This window comes from Aulonocara stuartgranti (assembly GCF_965226115.1).
Source record: "Aulonocara stuartgranti genome assembly, chromosome: 14".
NCBI lineage: Eukaryota > Metazoa > Chordata > Actinopteri > Cichliformes > Cichlidae > Aulonocara > Aulonocara stuartgranti.
In genome coordinates this window covers 19,087,822-19,109,775 of record NC_138950.1, presented here as the reverse complement: position 1 = coordinate 19,109,775, position 21,954 = coordinate 19,087,822, and the positions used below count along the sequence as shown (strand labels likewise).

Here is a 21,954-nt window from a genome sequence, read left to right as displayed (position 1 = left end):
ACGGCAAATGTAATTATAGGGGCCACACGCTTTCAAAACTGAAAACTGCATTAAAATGATAAGCTCAAGTCTGATTTTATATTAAACATGTCCTGAAAATAAAGAAGGTTACAAAAGGCCAAGATTGCATCTGGCTTCTTTAATAAAAATTCTGCGCTAATAACACAATGGCCATAAAAGTGTAGCTGTACACTCCAATTTTATCGTGATGAATAAGCAGCTAGTGAAATTGCATGCAATTTTGGGTGTGTCTCCCCACCGCAGAGGGTGGTTTTATAAGTTGTGGCAAAGGGGATGATGCTAAAAATAATTCCAAAATCAAGTTTCCATCAACAGAAGAGAAACTTTTCTTAGGCCACCAATTAAAATAAGGAGGCTGACTTTTTCTTTTAGACAAATAATCAGTTTTTGTGGGAAACAATGATCTAAAAAGTCAGTTTTAATAAACATCTACAGTGTCTGCCTACTTCTGTATATCCTTAATAAACCCAAACCACTTTGAAATTAGAGAAAAAAGGCACATATGGAGAATATCTAGGAAAAGATTATTAGAGTTCATGCATCTTGCAAGCAAATAACAAAAATACAAGCTGCGATACAGAACATGCAGACATGCAAAATTTCAGGACATAAATGTAACACTAGCAGAAAATAAAGATGTACAAAAAGTACATTTAAGAATGAGGTGCGTCTTGCTGGATTTGGTACATTTTGTTTAATCGCTACATAGCTAAACATCAAAGAAATGTATGCAAGAAGATTTTAGTCTGATGCCAGACAAAGACAAGCAGCAAAGCGCATGTCTTAACTGAGAGAACTCATCTTGTCTGTGTTTTGTTGCATCATTCACAGATAAGCCACTATGTGGTGCAGAGGATTTTCTTTTTTTGTTGTGAATACAGGAGCTTCAGTCATATCTCGAATCACACTCAACTGACTGCTGACAAAAACCACCGGGACTGTCACCATATCAGACGAGTCTGTCTCTGAAACACAACAATTTCACCCTGCAATAAACTGGAAACTGGAGTGCATAATAAGCTCAGTGGCTTTTTGTGCCCTTCAAGTATGCATGCACACATGAGACCACCCAACCACCCAAGCATACAAAACCCACTTATTTATGTAAAACTGTGAGACACGTGAACATAATACACACACAGAGCTACTGATTTTTCAGTCCATTAATCAAACAGTTCTCTGCTTATCGGCTTAACACTGGCAACATGTAATGAAACGTAAGCTTTCTGACAAACACTTGTAAAGCTGTAATGTCAACGTAACCATTAAAGACACATTATACTGTCTGTAAACTGAATTAACTCCCAAAAAGATGATTCAAACGCCTACTAATAATAAATTATTTTCATCCAATGACAAACACACAGTAGATCAGACCACACATGTGAAGACTGATGTAAAGCTGTCATTTTAAACTTATACAATAATCAAGCACAAAGCATAGAGCAAGATACAAACATGCCTTGAGCAAATCATCATGAGCACATTTGTTCTATGAGACAATTTGTGAGTGTGAGAGTTGGAGAGAAAAAAAAAGAAAAGGAGACTGTCAGACAGAAACATGTGAGGCAGTCGGTGAGGCATTCAAAGACCGAAGGAAGAGATGGAAACACGCACTGTCACGGACTGAAGCAGAGCGAGTAGGAAAACCACATTCAAGCATCGAAATGAAAGTACAAAGTTACCTGTAGGGTCAAACTCATTGGAGGGAAGGGAATTTCTTTCACTTTTGGGTTTCTTGTCTGGGGGGTGGTCTTTACTGAGAATACTGCTGGTTCTATAGAAAGGGGAACAGATGAGTAAAAGGTAAACCAAGTGGTAGAACAGTACAAGACCAGCATTTGTCCAGTAAGAGCAATCACATACAACAATGCAGACTTTTACACATTGCATTGTTTTTACTGAAAAGGTCACTATAATGTATGCATGTCTTACATTACTGCTACAGAATAAGCCTGGCTTTCATGCAAGTAAAGACCCAGAGTAACCGCAGCAACAGTAAGAACCAACTACTGTCCTTTTTATTCTTGAGAATAAAATGCAGGAGGACCTCCTAGCGTATGAATCATGCCGAGTGTGTCTACTGTATAAAATGACACGCTGAGAGGAAGTGGAGGCGCTCTCCTGAGTGCCCAAAGAGCAAGGCCAGAGAAAGGACGCTTCTCAGTGGAGATACCACAAGGCCAGACTCCGGCTTGAACCTCGGGAGGCTATGTATGGCTGCCTCTGCCTATACTGGCCTCAACTGTGAAAGGCCACTGTTCTGTTCACAGTGAAAGGCAGCGATGGGCCGCCCTTAAAAGAGGGACCCCTTTGTCCGTCACTCTGTGTGTGTGTGTGTGTGTGTGTGTGTGTGTGTGTGTGTGTGTGTGTGTGTGTGTGTGTGTGTGTGTGTGTGTGTGTGCATGGGGGGCGGGGGGTTGGTCCACACTCTAAAGACTTCTGTATTACAGCACACCAGGCCTAGTAAAATCTGCCTCATTTCCCTCATGCAGAGCTCTGTACATGTATGGGACTGGGTGGTGTGTTATGTCTGTGTTACCACAGGATTCCCTATTCATAAGGGTGTAAGTGTCAGCAATCCAATAAGATAAAGATTCTTACCTGTTTGCTTTCTTGGGAAACCTGCAAGATAAAACAGAATAACAGTTAGCATCCTACAGAAATCTGCTGGCAGACTACTAATGTAATGTAGAGCACAAAAGCTGGGCTGCTTATTCCTGTTTGCAGAGTTAAAAAACAAAAAAAAAAGATGTCGTGCTGACAGTTTCTCATGAGACCCATATAGTAGTAAACATGATAATCCCGATCAAACATCGGAGTTCTTCAGCTACAGATTAAAGCGTTTTCCAGGTCAAATGTCCTCTGCCTCTCAGATCTCATCTGTGTGCATGTGCTGTAATCTAGTTCTACAGACATCATAGTTTCACTGTAATAATCATATCGTAATCATACACAGGGCCTTCGAAGTGGCATGCTCATTGCCACAGAGTGCAGCAGTGATGAAATAATTAGGGGATATAGTCAGCACCATATTGGAAAACGCAATGTTTTCCAGGATACTTGAGATCTGCCTTTTTTCTTTAGCAGACAAAGCATGAAAGAAAATTTATAGGCTAGAAAATTTAAAGAAATGCTACACTGTTAACAGCAGCTATAGGTGGTCATTCTCATGTTTAAGAGACAGCCTTAACAGAATCACCCAAGGCACACAAGAGTCGGTGGACCTTGCACTTTGTACAATTTCTAAACCAAATTTTACTCCAGTACTCAAAGATAAGATATACATGCCAAAAATGTGTTTTTAGCCTTAAAGTGATTAAAGAGAATCAAAGACAATCTATTCCAACGAAACGTGGCAAAGGGTCACAGATTTTAATATTGATTTATTTTGTTTAACCTAGCAAAGTATCTTAAAACTCTTAGTGTTGGAGTTGATTATATGAGTGTCACTGCAACACCCGTCAGCACTCCAAGTTGGGGTCCACACAGTCAGTACTACTGATTTTTCTCCAGAAAGACTGAGCCATAATTTGCCATTTTACATTTTATTATTTTTAACTGCGAAGAAGTGGAAAAGATGGAAAAGATTGGTGTCTCACTGTGGAAATAGTCACACAGCAGTGAAATCCATTTTCACACTTTGCTGTAATACCCCAAAGTCTTTATTCAGGCTTGTACATATGTGCTGTATGCTACACTAAATGCTTGTGAAAATGTAAAAAGAGAAAAACAAGGAAAAATGCACAGTATATGAATACAAATAACTACTCACTCTAAAATAATACTGTTCGGTAAAAAGGAGGTGTCATGACTTACTAGCCACATTAACTCCCTTTCTCCTTGTGACACTGTCTCATTCAGGGCCATGCAGGGGCAGCTGAATGGCCCGTTTATGAAAATGCCTCAGACTGTAATAAGTTCCAGAGCTTACAGCAGGGGGAAAAAAAAAAACTAGTTTTAAGTAACCCATTCCCTAAGAAACCTCTGAATTGGAAGGATGGAAAAATCAGCACACAAATACACACACTGTGAAATGCTACATGCAAATGCACAAGCTCGGAGACGGCAAAAATGAGTAGGCACGTGTTTTTGGTTGATCGTATAGGAGCAAATGAAAGCATGACAGGGAAACCAAGAGGATGGATGACACATCAAGCTGTCTACAGTGACTGTAGACATGACTGCGCTGAATTATGCTTATAATAGTGCCTTTTGAAATAATGCTGTGGTTCCTCTTCATGAGGTCTTGCACTTGGTAAAACTTTTGAAGGGAACTGAAAAAAACGTTTGTTCAGAAGGGCAACATCATTTTACGTCCTAAAAAAAAAAAAAAAAAAAAAAAAAAAGACATGAGTCAGAGCCAGCACAGTCTCTAGAAGAAATAAGAGAAACACCTAGCATGAAATCACTTGCCTATAAAATACATATAAAGACTGAGAGGAAGGACAAAGGTAGTTGTGAAAAAATATGCAAGAAATAGTACAAACAAGAGAGAAGTGGTAAAAGGAAGTAGTGGCACAGCAAGTTTTAAAAGGGACAACAAAACTTCGCATGTGCTATATGCTACACAAAATGGGGGATCACTATGTAAGTTTAAGGATATCAAACCAACTAATATTCTTTAAATTATAGGTACTATTCCTAAATCGAGAAATATCCCGCTGCGCAGAATCCTGAAGCTGCCACACTTTTGGTTTAAGTTTGTGAAAACACACCACTTCAGAGCTTGACTGTTAAACATCCCTAGTTGCCTCTGGCAAGCAAATCTACAACTAACCATTTAAAGGTCTGGGTTCTGTCATTTACAAACGAATGCTTCCAAAGTTATCATAAAAATAGACACAGGCTAAATTTAAAAAATAAATAAATAAAAACTTTCCATCTAAGGACAACTTTCCGCCTGGGTGGATGTGAGCACTGTTGTCACATTGGTTTTGGCACTCAACCAGTGCAGAGGGGGAAAAAAAACTGAAAGAAAAGGAATAACAACGATGCCCGGGCATCACAGCAAAACTACAGCACAGTCCCGCTGAGAGTGAGACAGGCCTGCTATGGAAACAGTGCTTCTGAATAACTGCTGAATGTAAAGGCTGTCTGGTAATTTGCTGTGTGACATCACAAATTATAAGCGAGAAACATGACACTAAAGGAATAATGAATATACATTTTTGACCGAATCAAAGATAATACTTGTTTGATCCCTCCTAGGATGAGCCGATCATCTGATTTGTAGTAGCCAAAAAGAAGAAACATTTTTTTGCATAAACAGAGTTGTAGCATCGAGGTATGTGCAGAGATATTTATTACAGTTTTAAATGTGTTTTGTGGCATATCTACTTTTACTGTAAGAATAGTGTTTGTAAGTCTATTTGCATATAGCGGCTTACTGTGTATATATTATGAACTATGAATTATGTTTTCAACAGTAAATGTAGCTGTAAGTTTGGGAAACATTGCCTATGCAGAAAAGAAGTTTAACATGCATTAATAAAAGTTTTCCAAAACTTCTTTTTGGACAGGTACAGTTGACATGAGACAATGACAGATAGGGGCTTCATCATATTAGCCCAAACTAACAGTCAAAAGGTTGTTTAAAAAAAAACAAACAAAAAAAACCAACAACCCACAAACAAAGTATGCAATTAAAGCTGAAGGAACAAATCCAATATATACACATAACAACTGCTAATCCATCTTTGAAGTAATGGTTATTTACTTTAGTCATAACTCATTCCCCATGTGAGCTACTGTGACTGTTGTCTAAGATTAAATTGGTGACAGCCAATTTGAAGCTGCAAAGTTTCAATGTGGGCGCAAGTGTCCTCAGCTTAAAATAAGAAATTTAAAGATGGGTAAGATGAACCATATTTCTACAACACTTAGATAGCTGACGACAAGTCATCATACCCGATACATGTAACAGAATGACAAAGGCTTAAAAGTCTCATTTTGGTTTTGTCTCAAGCAAAAAGGACTGAAATACACAGTTCTATTATACCTGTAAGACAAACAGAATAGAGTGTGACAATTTTTTATAATAATTACATTTCAGTGTTTTGCCCTGCTCTACCCTGTTAGACGTCATGCCAATTGTAGATAGGAAATATCACATAAAAACATTTTAGCACCAATAAAAATAACAGTTTTTGGGGTTCCCATAACACCCCCTCCCCAATTTAAATTACAATCACACCAGTAACTAAAGACAGAGTTTAAAAGAAATACTTTTCATTCTATATACTCTTCAGAAACTAAATATTCCGTATTTCTCGGACCATAAGGCGCACCAGATTATAAGGCGCACTGTCGATGAACGGGTCTGTTTTCATACATTAGACGCACCGGATTATAAGGCGTATTAAGCAAAACAAAACAGTAAGATAAGTTAAACTTTACTCAACTCATTCTTCTTGTTTCCTCCACTTCTGAACCATTGATTCATTAATGTTGAATTCTCTCGCAGCTGCTCTATTCCTATGTTGTTGCAGTATATTAATGACTAACCTCGTATTGTGGATGGATTATCTCAGTTGTTCTCCTGACTGAAGTTTGGTCCACTTACAGCATCCTGCCATGAGATTGCATTTGTCCATAACCATCGGGAACCCTCAAGTTAACTTTTATCGAGTGGAAAAATGTTAGTGTTCATCCTCCAGCTTCACTGTGTTTGTTATGCTAACATAGCTCGCTAGCGATCGCGTAGCACATCATTATATAGCAGCTAGTCCAACTTCAGTAACCCTACAAACATCACTGCTGTTTAGTTTTCTGTTTTCATTTATGTTGGAAGTGATAGCAGAGCTGTAGGCTTTAATTTTTTCAGAAATCTCTCAGTCAGAACATGCTATATCATGTTTAAGTGGAAACTAGCGAGCTAACTTTCTGCTAACTTCTAACTCCGTTAAATGTAATAAATTCTGTTTTCATGGATGCCTAGATGTTAAACTTCATTGTTACACCCGGTAAAGCAGCAACGCTGATCATTTTATTACAGATGAAAGAATTTAGACAGTTTTTAACTCTCAGTGATGCCGCAGTGTTCGTTTGACTTTGGGACCTGAAATGGACAGAGTTTTGGACACAGATTACTCCGTGAGGGTCCTGACTACGGTAGCCATAATGTTCAGACAATCCATCAAGCGGTCCGGCTTTTCAGTTTTTGAGAAAATTAAAGGATTTTAAGCACGCCTTACAGTGCGGAAAATACGGTATATATATTTTTCTGCATGAAAAATATTAATAAGTGATTAAAGCTGTAATCTTAGGACTGTTCAGATAAAGAGTAAACTGGAAATACATTAAATAGTGTAATTGGTTCTTCTTTTATATTCAACTCATCACATCTGTAGTTAAAGGGAAACTGAAAAGTGGTATTAAGTGGAACGTGGATTTTGGTCCAAAAACAATGCTACCTTGGTTTGTCGATTTACAACAACAGCATGCATTCATAACACTAACCCAAGGGTTACTGTCCAAGAAAAGCAATTGTCATGGCCACGTGGATAGTTAAGTATCTTAATTGGCTGCACTAGGAGTGTTTCAGGCTTACAATTGGGAGTGTAGCTCAGGCTTACAATTCAGGTTTGTCTAACAATATCTGTACTAGCTGGAGTTAAACAATGAAAAGGAAAAAGAGTAGTTGTGAATGAGCAAATTCGGATAAGAGCTGGTTGCTGTGGCATAGATTCTGACTGTAGTGACTGCAAAGCCTGCAAGTCTGTTCATACTATAGGGTCTCACTTCATAGTTTGTAGTGAAAAGTAGGGCTGGGCCATATTATACCGTTCACGGTAATACCGGTATAATGTTAGGCAACGATAGGAAAATGAAATATCGCGATAGAATGGGAGTAAAACGCGCATGCGCAGTGCCTTTGTTTTCATACGCACATGGCCGATTGTTGAGTGAAACAGATGAACCAGAATTGGTTTGTAAAAATGGTGCAACTTCCGTGATGTGGAACTGGTTTGGTGTTTGTCCGTCAGATACACAACAAAGCACATTTTTTTGCAGAACATGCAAGCGGCCGTCGTTATTGTCATATTTGTCGGACTAAGATGCTCTTAAATCTGGGAGTAATCTGAGTCCTAAACTCCGTATGCTTCAGGTCAAACGAACACTGCAGCATCACTTAGAGTTAAAAACTGTCTAAATTCTTTCATCTTTAATAAAACGATCAGCATTGCTGCTTTACCAGGTGTAACTATAAAGTTTAACTTCCAGGCATCCATGAAAACAAAAGTTATTACATTTAACGGAGTTAGAAGTTAGCAGGAAGCTAGCGGAAGTTAGCTCGCTAGTTTCGCTAGTTACCTAAGCATGATATAGCATGTTCTGACTGAGAGATTTCTGAAAAAAAAATCAAACGTACAGCTCTGCTATCACTTCCAACATAAATGAAGACAGGAAACTAAACAGCAGTGACGTTTGTAGGGTTACTGAAGTTGGGCTAGCTGGTATCTAGTGATGTGCTACGTGATCGCTAGCGACACAGCTATGTTAGCATAACATAAACAGTGAAGCTGGAGGATGAACACTAACACTTTTCCACTTATAAAAGTTAACGTGAAGGTTCTTCATGGTTAGAGACAAATGCAATCGCATGGCAGGATGCTGTAAACGGACCAAACTTCAGTCAGGAGAACAACTGAGATAATCCATCCACAATACGAGGTTAGTCATTAATATACTGCAGCAACATGGGAATAGAGCAGCTGCCAGAGAATTCAACATTAATGAATCAATGGTACAGAAGTGGAGGAAGCAAGAAGAATGAGTTTAATAAAGTTTGATTTATCTGACTGCTTTGTTTCACTTAATGTGCCTTATAATCCCGTGCACCTTATGGTGCGAAAAATGCATACTGCACACTGCAGTTTAATGTTGCAAAGCACCTCTTTTTAACTTCAGTGGATATTATACATGGTTATGTTCAGGATATGTCAGCCCATTTCTACTGGAAATGCCTTTTGGTTAAACTTTCAGCAAGGAATTTGCATTTGCACTGTTACATTTTTATAAAGCTTTAATGTACATAAAAACCAGCTTCTTGTTTAAGTGAAAATAAATGGAAGGTTGTCTTTTTGCGCTAGTAATGTTGTGGAGTTGTATTTTGTCTCGCATCAATTATATCGTCGGTTATATCGTTATCGCAAATTTTCAAATATATATCGTGATAAATATTTTTGGCCATATCGCCCTGCTCTAGTGAAAAGTATTACTGACATACACTAAAGCCCATAACTTCACAGTACATACTCTTTTGCCGATCAGCAGTGTATAATCTCCACGCCCCCTCCTCCCCTGATAATACTACGAAAACTATGCAAAGTTTTAATTCTTATCAAGTCTCCATTAATAGTTTATGTCAGGTTTCAAGGACTGTATAAAACAAGTAAAGCATTTTTCATTTTTTTAGATTTGCTAGAACAAACAAGAGTATAAAAGACTCTTGTGTTAATAATCACTGGTTGAGTGTTAATAATCACTGGTTGCAGTACAAAAACATACAACTGGTGCAGAACGCTGCCGCTCGCCTGTTGACCGGTTCAAAAAAAAAAAAAAGAGACCACATCACTCCGGTTCTCTGCTCTCTCCACTGGCTCCCAGTTGCCTTTAGGATTGATTTTAAAATCTTATTGCTGGCCTTTAAGGTTTTAAATGGCACTGCACCTTCTTACCTGTCAGAACTCCTTAGTACTTATCGCCCCAGGAGATCTTTGAGGTCAGCCGACCTGATGCTTTTAGATGTTCCCAGGTATAAATTAAAGACAAAGGGAGAGAGGGCGTTTGCTGTGGCTGCACCCAGACTGTGGAACAGTTTACCTCCTCACGTCAGACTCTCCAAAAGCCTAGAAACTTTTAAAACCGCTCTTAAAACTCACCTCTTTTCATTGGCTTTTAGAAAGGTTTAATTTATTTGTTTTATATATTTTTATTTTATTTTTATCAGCGAGGTGTTATTACGAAATTGTGTTCTATTGTATTTTATCTGTATTTACTGTACAGCACTTTGGTCAGCCTTGGTTGTTTTTAAATGTGCTCTATAAATAAACTTGACTTGACTTGACTTGACAAAGAACAGCATGATATGAACAGAAAATATGCGGTTCTGTTTAAGTATTAAACAAAACAGCTTCTGAGTCTGCTTGCAGAAGTTGCACACTGATGCAACACTCTAAACAGCCTTTTAGTAATAAAAAAAAAAAAAAAAAAAAACCATCTTGGACCGTGTGAATCCTGTTACAACAACTGACAACAACTTAATTCTTCTACATTGTGGTTTTGTTAGAACATTTTTAGATCACAGCTTACATGTAGATCTAAGAGAAGCTACAAAACCAACTTGCTAAAACCAGCTTTTTCCCCCCTATGAAATCTCACAGACAACACTCACACTTCATTCAATACTTCAGATCCAGTTATATAAAGTCTAAGTGAGGAACCTCTTCCTGGACGGGGCCATTAACTGTGCAGTGAGCGAGAAAGGGAGAAAGAAGGCAGAGTCAGAACAGGGTGGGATAGGAGGGAGGGGCAGCACTGGAGCGGGCCTGGGCTTGAATGCTCCATTGAGGTTTGGTGTTTTGATGGAAAACTGTGGCAGAGCTGGGCCAACTGCAGCAACAGTGGCAGCAAGAGAGGCCGGGACCAGACCAGCCCGTGGAGAGAGGAAAAAGAAGAGAAAGAGGGAGGACAAACAGCTCTAAGGGAGCTCTGATGCACAGCCATTTCTGTGCACAGGTCTCCCACACTAAAGAGGAAGGGAAACAGTACATAAGGAACTAGGCAAAGTAATGCAAGATTCAGAGGAAATACTTCGGATTACTCTCGGTTCCTCTTAGAATTAATCTAAGCAGACCTAGGGAGATTATTAAAGTTTATCTCAGATGTGCATTATAATGTGTTTTGTGTGCCAACAGAGAAAAATAAAACATTTTAAACTCAGGGTAAGATCTGGCAGGATGCATCAAGTTAGGAAACACAGTTGGCTTCATAAACCAAGCATTACCTTTACTATCTCTGGTCATACAAAGCTGCTGTTGTAACTTCCATTAAAGGAAGTTGCAGTAATGCAAGTCCCCTACCAGAAGCAAAGCAATACAGTTCACAGCACAGCCAGGTGTTGTTGGGGCTAAAAGGGGTGGTGCCTGTCTGTTACTAGTGTAGGATTGGACACTTTGGGAGTTGCCTGCAGAGATCAGACTGAGGTGTGTCAATTCCAGGAGTTGAAGTGTACACCATCACACAGCTACACACCCTGAGATGGTAGATTTCTTTGGAAAATTTGGCAGAGCTGGACTGCAGGTCTGTGGTGATGGCACCATGTCCTCAGCTGAATATCAGTACTACATTATGCCACTGGCCAGCCAAGTACTTTATGAAACTGGCAAAATCTGCTTTTTTCCCCACCTCACCTCCTTAGAAGTAAGATTTCATCTCCACTGTGTAATAATACAGTCACGTGAACAGTCTGATTCATGCCTGCAGCTGGCCAATAAGAGAGAACACAAAGACACTGCTTGTTATCTAATCTATATACCTGAGTCACACAATTTGGGTGCACACATACACACACACCAAACAAAAAAAAAAAAACAGTCTGCTTGACGTCATTCCCTATGCTTCCCTGCCAATGACAAAGAGGTTCTCTACACACACACCATCATTTTCTCTTTTTAAACCACTGTCTGCACTTCACCCTAACCTCATGTCAAATGCAATGATGTCACTTTCAATATGTGACCTAAGCAGTGTTACCATGTGGTGCTTTGTACACTGAAATATGGATTTACAGAAAAAAGGATTAAGTAAGTGTATGAGACAGAGAGAGTGAGGGAGACAGGAAGGGAGGTGTGGTGTGTACTGGAGAGACAAGACCAATAGCTTTGGAGCTCAAGCTACAGCCTCAGGGGGAAAACTGTGCCCTTTCTGCCCCAATAAACCTCATCAGGATTCCTGACATGAAGGCCGGGGGGATAGACATTTCTTCACGCTATGCTGTCTGCTGTCCTCGAGCACTGGGAAAGGAAGGAAGGTGGCTGAATATGCTACTCTGCCAAAACACTTGAAGTTATGAGGCCTAATACAACAAATGGCAAACTTTTCCAATCAATGAGCAACTTCTCTGAACTCACAAGACTTTTAATGTGCGGATGACACATTATTTTTCCCCCCGCTAATCATCTTTTCAGGTTGAAGATCATAAAATATTCATTCAAGGACATTATGCTCATTAAAGCAATTTAGCCCAAGAAAAGCAAGATAATTTCAAAAATAATTTGTCACTAAGGGAAACAGTCTATCCTAGGGATATTCACTGGCCTACAAGAATATATAAACAGAAGACTGAAGAAAAGGTATCACCACGTATTCCCTGTCCTGCCTTTCCTTTTTTGTTTTGGCTATCTGCTATCAAAGAAATGTTATCCAATTAAAAAACTGTGGGTAGGTAATTCAACTTGTGTTTTTACAATGGTTCTTGTAGCCAGCCCCCTTCCCAAAAAGAAAGAAAAGAAAGCAGGCGTGTGTCAGTCTGAGTCATCTCTGAATCAGCTGAAACAGGCAGTGTAAGATTAATCACAGTGCAGTGGCATGTTGCTGGCTCTCTCTACAATACAGCCTTTCATAGCAAACACAGAAAACATTCAATTAGAGCATCTCCATCCTGAGGACTCTCAGCATGGCAAGTAAAATGCATCCAATGAGCTACAGCCGGGATGCTGCTCTTTAATGTCAACTATCCATTTCCGGTTATTTTAGACAAAGACTGGATCCAAAAAGTACTAGAAATTAAGTTATAATTTCTTTATCAACTTGACATTCTGAGAAATAAATACTGTAAAAGCAATTTATCTTCAAATCTATTGGAGCGCTGAGCATAATAGTATGGCTTCTTCACTGCCACAGATAGCTTGAAGGCAGCAGCCTAGTTTAAGCCCACAAAGCCCTTACATGGACATGTGAGAACTTGACACTTGGGTAAGACAGCTCTGTTTCCTCGTCCCCCTTTTCTTTACTGTTGTGATCCTGTCTTTCATGAAGTGAAAGTAATGTTTGAGCCCTGAAGCTCTTCTGCTTAACAGCACAGGAGGTGCAGGACAGTAGAGGGTGTCCACATGCATCAACATCACATAGTTGGGTGACAGACCCCCAACTCTCTCAATGCTCAAGAGCCCCAGCTAATATCCAGGCTCCACCCACCCTCCAACATCACCACCCCTGGGCCACTGCTTCTTTCATTCCCCTCTGTCTTCTTCGTGCCATTTCCTAGATATATTTCTTTCCTTTTATTAGCTTGAGATAAGAAGAATTCTTAATAATCTTAAAAAAGTAATGAAAAAGACCCAGACAATTTCACTGGCTTGCAGTTTTCACCTTACCACTTTTTATTTGTACTTTGGTGTAATAGTAAAATATTCTCTGTTCTAACATGGACCACAATAAAACGTAGTAATGACAGGAGACAGAGGTTGATTAAAGCAAAAGTAAAAAGACATGCATGTTATTATGGCTGAAAAAGAGTGAAACAGAGCTGGATGAGAATGAACAGAGCTGGTGTGTGCCTGCGAAAGTGACACCCAGGTGTGAGCAGTAGTCCTAAGATCCGTATTTACATTATATAAATAACCAAAACAAAGAATACGGTCAGTTGTTTGGTGAAGACTTTAGGTGGTTTATATGGTACATTGTGTGCGCTGCTATCATTCTGGAGAAAAATTCAGTAATCTTTTGGTTTTGCTGCACGACTGCTAGATATCCCAGGTCGGGACAAAGTGGAAAAAAAACAAAAAACAAAACATGTAGCATGTAATTGAACCTAAAAACAATTTCAATGCTAACTCTAACGTGCACCCAAACAAAACAATCCGGATAAATGGCTTGCTTTGTTGCATTATTTTTTTTTTACTAAGAAGCTCTTTTTCTTGTGTTCCAAACAAAGCACACCCCATTTCTTAGCAACAGCTGTGCTTTGAGCTTTTAGGGAGGGTTAGGGTTAAAAAAATAAAAAGCAGCACAAAGTCACTTGCTGTTTAATGTAGCTCCAGTCATGAGGACGAAAAGAGAATCCTGTCCCATCCAGTCAAACTAATACTCACGTTTTCACAGGTGAACCCCATGGAATCATTTGCCTCCAGATTGCTGTTTCTTCGCTTTCACAATCACTGCAAAGGCTGGCTGTGGGTTTCTATGTTAAATGCCCTACTACCGCCATGCTAGTTGCTGTTGCCTTGCCTGGGGCCTTTCTTTGCCCCTGTCAGCACCCACAGAGGTTGTAGGAAGCCTTGAGAGGTGAGTTTTATGATCTGGTCCAACTTGTCAACATTGTGTCCTCCAATAGCCCTTGTTAAAATGTATTTCATTTTGTTTTTCATTTTCTATATACATTTTCTAAAACAACAAATGTATGACTTTTTAGGTAATGAAAATTTTTGTTAAATAATCAAGCTTACAAGACTGACCAGAGCAATAATTGGTATTGTCGGTTTTGCAGTATTTGAGCTCCCTTAAGCAGGAAGCCATGCCTGTTAATCAGCACTGGACATTTAAATCCATTACAGAGAAGATGGGGTAAATGCACCAGATCTCACATAGGACAAAATACAGGACAGCTGCAGAAGTGATTATGTAAAGCAGCATGCCAGTGTGGTGCAGATGCTGAAGACACAGCTACAATTGCAAGGCTATATTAATGTTCTTTTCCTATCCATCCAAAAAAAAAAAAAAAAGCTCATCAAGACTCACTAGACTAGAAATAAATATTCAACCTAGTTTTTAAATGTGATCAAAAGCTATCTAAAAACAAGTGTTTGCAGCACTTCAGCTCATCATTGAATTGATTCTCGTTTTCTCCTGTGGATGTGTTAGCCATTCAGCCAATTCATGTAAAAAACAGAAACGAAACAAAAAAATACAGCAAATAATAATAAAAAAAACAAACAAACAAAAAAAAAACAAAACAGCTTTTAGTGTAATATACAGCGCAACCATGAACTACAACTTCCAAATCTTCCACTGAAATGAATCATCACCTCCATAAAACAATCAAAACCAATTCTTGATGCAATGCTCTATTAATATAAAATTTATTGCACTGCTGTGTTTGATGAGCTCTACTTTCTAACTCTGCTTGAGATCTCTTTGCTCAACATCATGGGACACAAGAAATCAAATCTGACGGGGGGGGGGGGCGAGGGGGGACCACTGGGACATGTAGCTACTGCTTATGAATGTAAAACAAAAAAAGTCTGATGCACAATGGAAAATCAGTCCTGGAAAATAATAAGCAACTTGCATTAAAACTGGACAAAAGCACTCATTTGCAGTATAGATAAAGTATAGCAATATAACCTGAAAGGTTGCTCATCAAGCAAAAAACTACTGCCCCCAAAAAAGACAGACTACAATGTGTGACTCCACACAAAGAACATACTTTCAACTGGTTTGATGAAACAAAAACTTTACTGTCTGACCATAATGACCATCATTATATTTAAAGCACTAAAGATGACGCTTGCAACGCCATCCCAACCACAAAGCATGGTGGCGATATATTGCTGCAAGAGGGGCTGGTGTACTTCTTAAAGTAACACAGCACAATCCAACCAGCATAGCAAAGCAACAAACAGAAAAGCCTAAAAGAGATAACTACTGCCAATGAGAAGAAAGCATGAGACACACTGGAGAGTTTACTACCCCGTCCAGAGCATGAAGAGAACATAATGCCAGCAGACAAGCCTCACTCACTTGCAACGAAAGATACGTGTCAAACTTGTGTCAATTGTATGCTCTCTAACACACACATTCATTTCAAACAGTGAAAAAGTGCGTGCATGGATGTGTACATTTGTACACATGAAACTACAGTACGGGAAATAAATATGTAATAATAATAATACTCATTTACTACATTCTTTGAAAGGAATCTAACCCTCAGATCATCATCTATTACTACAACCTAGGTGACCTCAAGAGAAAATGTTTACCAAGATTACATATCAGGAAAAACTGTTTAAATTTATTTGGCTTGACCGCCCTTACCTAGATGTTACAGGCTATACTAGCTTTTAATCCTGCAAGCTCAAACTACAGCCTGCAACCTGCTTCATTTCAAATGTTGATTGTCACTTGAACTGAAGTTTTTTTCCACCACAAAAGAACATTTCTAAGAGGCTGGACTTTGTCTTTTCATTTGCAGGTTACATGTTAGGGTGAAATGCACATTTCCTCTGTTGCCAAGTTGGAAACTTATGATCAGAGCTTTAAGTGACTGCTGGAAATTCATTTTAATGCACGGTTTAGAGCAGCTGACGCAGCTTCCTCAGTATCAGCGCTGACTAGATGGAGCAGAGGCATGGTGCATTATCGGGGAGGGATGCCAAATACTGGAGACGCATACAAGCAGACTGGGCTGTCAGAACTGCTCATGAAAACATTTATCATAAGGAAACAAACTTCACTGCAGTGACGCAAATATCAACTCCAGTGTCCTGTTATTAAAAATAGTGGTGATATAATTACTCAACTAGCCCACAGAAATATATCAATGTTGACATATAGTTAACCGTTCCCCCTTTAAAGACTTTAGCACGGCAAACTACCAGACATTCACTGATCATGACATCTCACATCTCTCGTTTTCAGCTGATGGCTATGTCACAATGTGAAAACTTTGGCCTTTATTAGGTTGTGACTGATACTGGCTTCACAACTGAGAGCATATTTATGTAAGAATCAATGATACTGAATGATTATTGACAGGCTTGTCAGCTGAAAACTGATTACAGACATAGGTTAAAACTTTTGCTGTGAAATCACACTCCAATCAGCCTCCCTGAAAGTACCTGAAATACCTGGGTGATAAACACTGACTATTTTTTACTACTAGTAATGACACTGGATAGGGCTGCTCAATTAATCGAATTTTAATCACGATTACGATCTGGGCTTTCAACGATCATTAAAAATGACTGAGCCGATTATTAGCCCCTCCCTAATTTATCCGCGACACCTTAAAGGCCGGTCCGTGAAAATATTGTCGGGCATAAACCGGTCCGTGGTGCAAAAAAGGTTGGAGACCGCTGATTAAGAGGACCCGAGGGAAGCTCGGAAAGCTAAGCAGAAGTTATTTGGAGAGTGACTGCCGTTGGTTGAAAAGAGAGTTTAAAAAAAAAAAACTTCAGTGGTGTTGCACACTATTTTATATTATTTTTTTTAAAGTCATTGTTAACCCTTTAAAGCCGGTCAGAGCAGCACGCTCCGTTTTGCGTAACTATTTTAAAATCCCTGTAGAACCTGAACCGTGTAAGCTAGCGCAATAATTTGTTTTGCATATGAAACCGGAGGAGTTGTACTTACATCTGATGCCATCAGCTTGTCCTCGGTCACGGTTTCGTTCCACATATAGCTTTGCAAAAATTGCATAAAAAGCGCTTGCAGGAACAAAAACATAATATTCCAGAAACACGCTTTGCCGTTCCTATCAGCTGTTCGTAACACTTCCCACAGTGAAATGATGCACATGCTGTTTTCTTTGCAAATTTGCATCATAGGATTGTTTTTTGTTTTTCCTGCAGTATATAAAAATTGCTGTATCTCCAAAATAAAACTATGAAGACACTCAAAATAAATTTCCTGTGGTGGGAAACTATTTTTTGCAACTTTATTGTATTTAAAGTTTTGAGGGATAAGCCTCTTAAATTTCTCCAAGTAGAAATATATGTAAACAAAACAAAAGCGATTTTCAATTTTTTTTGTAGTTTATTGCACTTTTTTGCAATTTATGTAATTACTATGCACTTAATGCATACATATTATTAAAATATGGGCTATAACAGTTGTATTGATGTATAGCAACTTGAAATGCTCCCACAAATGGCACTACAGCATGTAAAAAAAATAATATAAGCTCTGGTGGACTTGGTTCTATAGTAGGTCTTAAAGGGTTAAATAAATATCGTCAAATAATCGTGATCTCAATTTCAGTGAAAATAATCGTGATTATCATTTTTGCCATAATCGAGCAGCCCTAACACTGGAGGGGGTGTATTACGAAGCTTAACTCTTCAAGTCAAAGGTTTGTGTCATAAAAGTAGCTTCCTATTTACCTGGCTAAATTACTGTGGTAACTCATGGTGAAAAAGTCTGCTTATGACCAGGCCATCTTCTGAGTTTTGGTTTAAAGTCAAAGTGCCAGGGTTCCACTGATTGTTTCATTTACAGCATGTCTTAAGCACAATATAGATTATCTGCTAATAGGATTGTTATGCGCTGTTAAATTTCTGAATAAAGTGCAAACTGTGTGTCATATTGTCACTGAATATGCCCATGCATTAATTTGGTGATGGAGAAAATGTCTAAATATTGTTTTACTTGATTCTGATCTGCTGCCAAGTCTGATGATGAAATAAATAACTTGAATTAAACTGTTTTACTGTGCACTAAAAACCACCAAATTAACAGTTTTCTACTGTATTAATCTCGTTGCATTTTAGTATTATCTTTTTAATGTTCTGTTCTTTTTAGTTTTAATCACCATTTTATCATCATCAAATGATAACATCTCTGACTGAAGTAAGTGTCACTCATAGGGGTCATTTTGTGTAGAAAAAGGGTCTAATGCCTCACGAATCACTGCTTTTCCGAGCACAGAGCATGAAGTAAAAAGCTCTGCTTAAGAGATAAAGTTGAGAACCACTGTTGTGATACCTGTTATCTCCAGCTGGGGTTTTAGGTTTTGTCCAGCCAGCTAATGCAAAGAAAGCCTGGTTGTGTTGAACTTCATTTGCAGTATACCCCTCAGTACCACTTCCCGAGAGGGCCTCAGGGGTGTGGGAAAATCGTGGAGATCAGCAGAACACTATGACAAAGAGTGAACTGCACACTAAACTGACCCACCGGCTGGCAGCCCAACCCCAATAGATACTGAATGCATCCTCCCACCAATGCCAACAGAGCAAAAAAACAAACTGCACAACACCACACATGGCTGGAGCGAAGGCAAAAGCAGGGAAATACAGACACACATAAGGCAAGAGTGAGCAAGCAACAAACCAAAAACCTAATTGATCAGTGCAGTCACTACCAGCAACTGTTGTGGAAAACAATGTAAACAGACCATACATACAGAACAATAATTCCAAGTACAGGCCAGCAGCTGGTGCCAGCCACTGCTGCCATCAGTGCAGTGGGGGAGGGGGGTGTCATATTTATTAAAAAAAAAAAAAAAAAAACTAGGGCTGGGCTTTCGCCTCCCTCTAGCTCTAGCCATGAGGGTATTTCATATCCCAACCTGGTGTAATAAGCTCCCCTTCTATTCTGACTCCTTCCTTCTCTCCTTGCAGGTATGTGACATTCAGGTGGGAAGGTTTGATGCAATACAACAGCTCCACTTTTTGTTTTACTGCCAGAGAACATCATTTCAGAACAAAAACCTCTTTATTGTCCAGGCACGAAAACCACTGTCATGATGCAATGCAGAAATCAGTGATGGACACACGTGTCCATACATTGGGGTAGTTTTGGACACATCCATCGCTGCATTCTTGAAGGCTGTGACACAATGTTTAGTCAGCTGGTCCAACTTTTAGTTTAAGGTGACAACTGCCTTAGATAAGATGATTACTCTCCGAGCTAGGGTTTTGTCTAAATCCAGAGATTGTTTTAATAGGTGTAGGAGAGGTTTAGCTTTAAAGGCTTAGGGGTAATAGTGATGTTGAAAGGTGTACAGGGATCACTGGATGACTGTTCCCTAGCACACAAACAGTAGAAGTCCTTCTCATCCAGTCCATAAGTAGTATTTTACAGTCTACAGAGAACTCCATTATCCATGCTGAGATCAGCAGTTTCCATCAAGATCTGATGTCCTTCATTAGTAACTGAATAACAGTTATTACCGAGCATCATCTACATAGGTCAGTGTTTTACCTAAACCGTGTAAAACACGTTTTCAGATCAACCGTATCAAGGGACTTTCACAAAAATGTTATGATTTTATTACTTTGAAGGTGAAAACAGTGCATTAACAGAATATAAAAGGTGGTTGTTTACTGTACCTGTCAGTGAAGCTGGGCTGTGTGTCACTCATTGGGCTTCCGGTTCTAGATTTGCAGCAAATTATATCCTATTAACATTTTCCAGAGTGTGATGAGGCGATTTCCTGGAGCGTCTTTCTCTGGCATTCGTCTGGAGTAGGCAGGGATTTTGAGAACGATGCTGGGAATCAGTTCACTGTGAGGTTGCTGCAAGGCACCTCCAAACACCAGATGAGCCTAAGCTACAACCAGGACTTCTTGTTAAAATTAAATGACAGCAAAAAATCTACAGTGCAGATCATAAAAATCAATCGGGGCCTTGGTCGAATTAGCAGTCCTACCCCGTAATAAACAATATTTTGGCAACAATAATAAATATACTGGTGCAGCTGACACAAGTTGTCGTGTATGTACGAACTCCTCGTGTGTCTCCTTTGCATTCACATCCCAGTTTTCCGCCGATATGATGTATGTAAACAATGCGTATCCCAACGTTCCTGACACCTTGGCCCTGCGATGTAGTTCGTCTGCCAACACCCAGCTCGGCCGAATGGCCTCGGTGTCTAAATGATCGGTGAAGATGCTGGAAATTCCTCCAGTCCCATTAGGTATTCCCTGCTCCAAGAAATGCCTGTCTGTGGCTGTGGGGACGACTCTCCCGTGACCAGGAGAATCGCTCAATGCCGAGTTTAAACGACCCGTGTTAGAAATTAGCAAAACAACTGCAGCTAACGTCAAACCGCTTTGATTAAAAAGAAACGAACTGAGTTAAATGGTCATTTAAAAAAAAGCACATAGGTTTCCCCCCCAAAAAATCCTTTCTCACTGCAAACTGGCAGTCGTTGAAGCTCACCAGCTACCAGCTAACAAAACAGATGAGCTCTTTCAGCAAAAAACTTTGCTTCGTGGGCTCTTGTTTCGAGTGCAAACTAAGCAAACTCCCGTTCACAACAATGAGCCGGCCAACGAGCGAAACATACATACACAAAAACCTCGTGTATTTTCACTGGCTTGCGATACGTCTTCGCGTTATGTCCTTCAAAAAGACTCCTTGAGGAAACAAAATGCAGCGGAGCCCGTTAGCACAGCACAGCGTCTCTTGACTCCATGTTCCAAAAGAAATCGTCAATTCTCGACAGAATTCCCGTGGATGGAAAGCAGGCTAGCTATGTGGCCGCCAGCTAACGGGAAAGAAAGTAACCACCGCTCCCGTGTAAACAACGACAAAAAAGCGTCGAGGGGCTTGAAACTTGTAGCGAACATTAAACGTTATTTTTTCCCAACGTACAACGCTGTTTGTTCGAGAGAATAACTTGAGGAAAGGTACCAAAAAAAATCCCACTTTCTGCCGCTAGCAACGCCCTAGCTAGCAGTTGGGAGAGACTAACCACTTCCTGCCGCCGGGGAGAATTTATTTCAGCATAATATCAGGGACCACTACTGAAAAACGAGTAACAACGACAGCAAGCACTACTACTACTACTGGTAACAGTAATACTAAACATGTATAATTTATTCGTGTATGATGCAACTATAGTAGGCTGTGAATATAACAAGCAGCGCCTCAATGGCGTGTGCAGCTGGCAGGGATATTAAATAATGGCCACTGGGCCAAAAAATTGTTATAATTTGATCATTTTTAAATGTATAGACACGAATATCTTCATGTTAGTCAGTCTCCTTCTCAATAGTGCTTCAAGTAACTGTGTGTGCCGTAAAAGTCAAATATGGATGCAAAAGGCACTCATGAAACTGACACAATAAATTATTCATGCATTTCATGGAAAGTGTTGAACCTTCCAGTCCAAGAGTCATTTATACGACTCCAGTTTTTGTGCATGTGATATTACTGGAAGCAAAACCAACCATCAAATGAAAATGATAAAAAAAAAACTTCATC

At 39.4% G+C, this 21,954-nt stretch overlaps 1 protein-coding gene across 3 annotated transcripts in view; it reads right to left on the bottom strand.

The window, feature by feature from the left end:
• The window catches only part of arhgef12a (Rho guanine nucleotide exchange factor (GEF) 12a), a 44,522-nt gene extending 22,952 nt beyond the window's left edge, over positions 1-21,570 (bottom strand). The window contains exons 1-4 of one of the 3 annotated variants that reach the window (XM_082502813.1): positions 21,443-21,570; positions 20,076-20,296; positions 2,626-2,646; positions 1,707-1,798 (exon numbers count right to left, since the gene is read on the bottom strand). In XM_082502813.1, the coding sequence (XP_082358939.1) occupies positions 1,707-1,798; positions 2,626-2,646; positions 20,076-20,107 (145 nt within the window). In that variant the 5' untranslated portion in view covers positions 20,108-20,296; positions 21,443-21,570. The other 2 variants (XM_082502812.1, XM_082502814.1) reach the window with 2 other exon arrangements.
• Between the last annotated feature and the right edge of the window lie 384 nt (positions 21,571-21,954).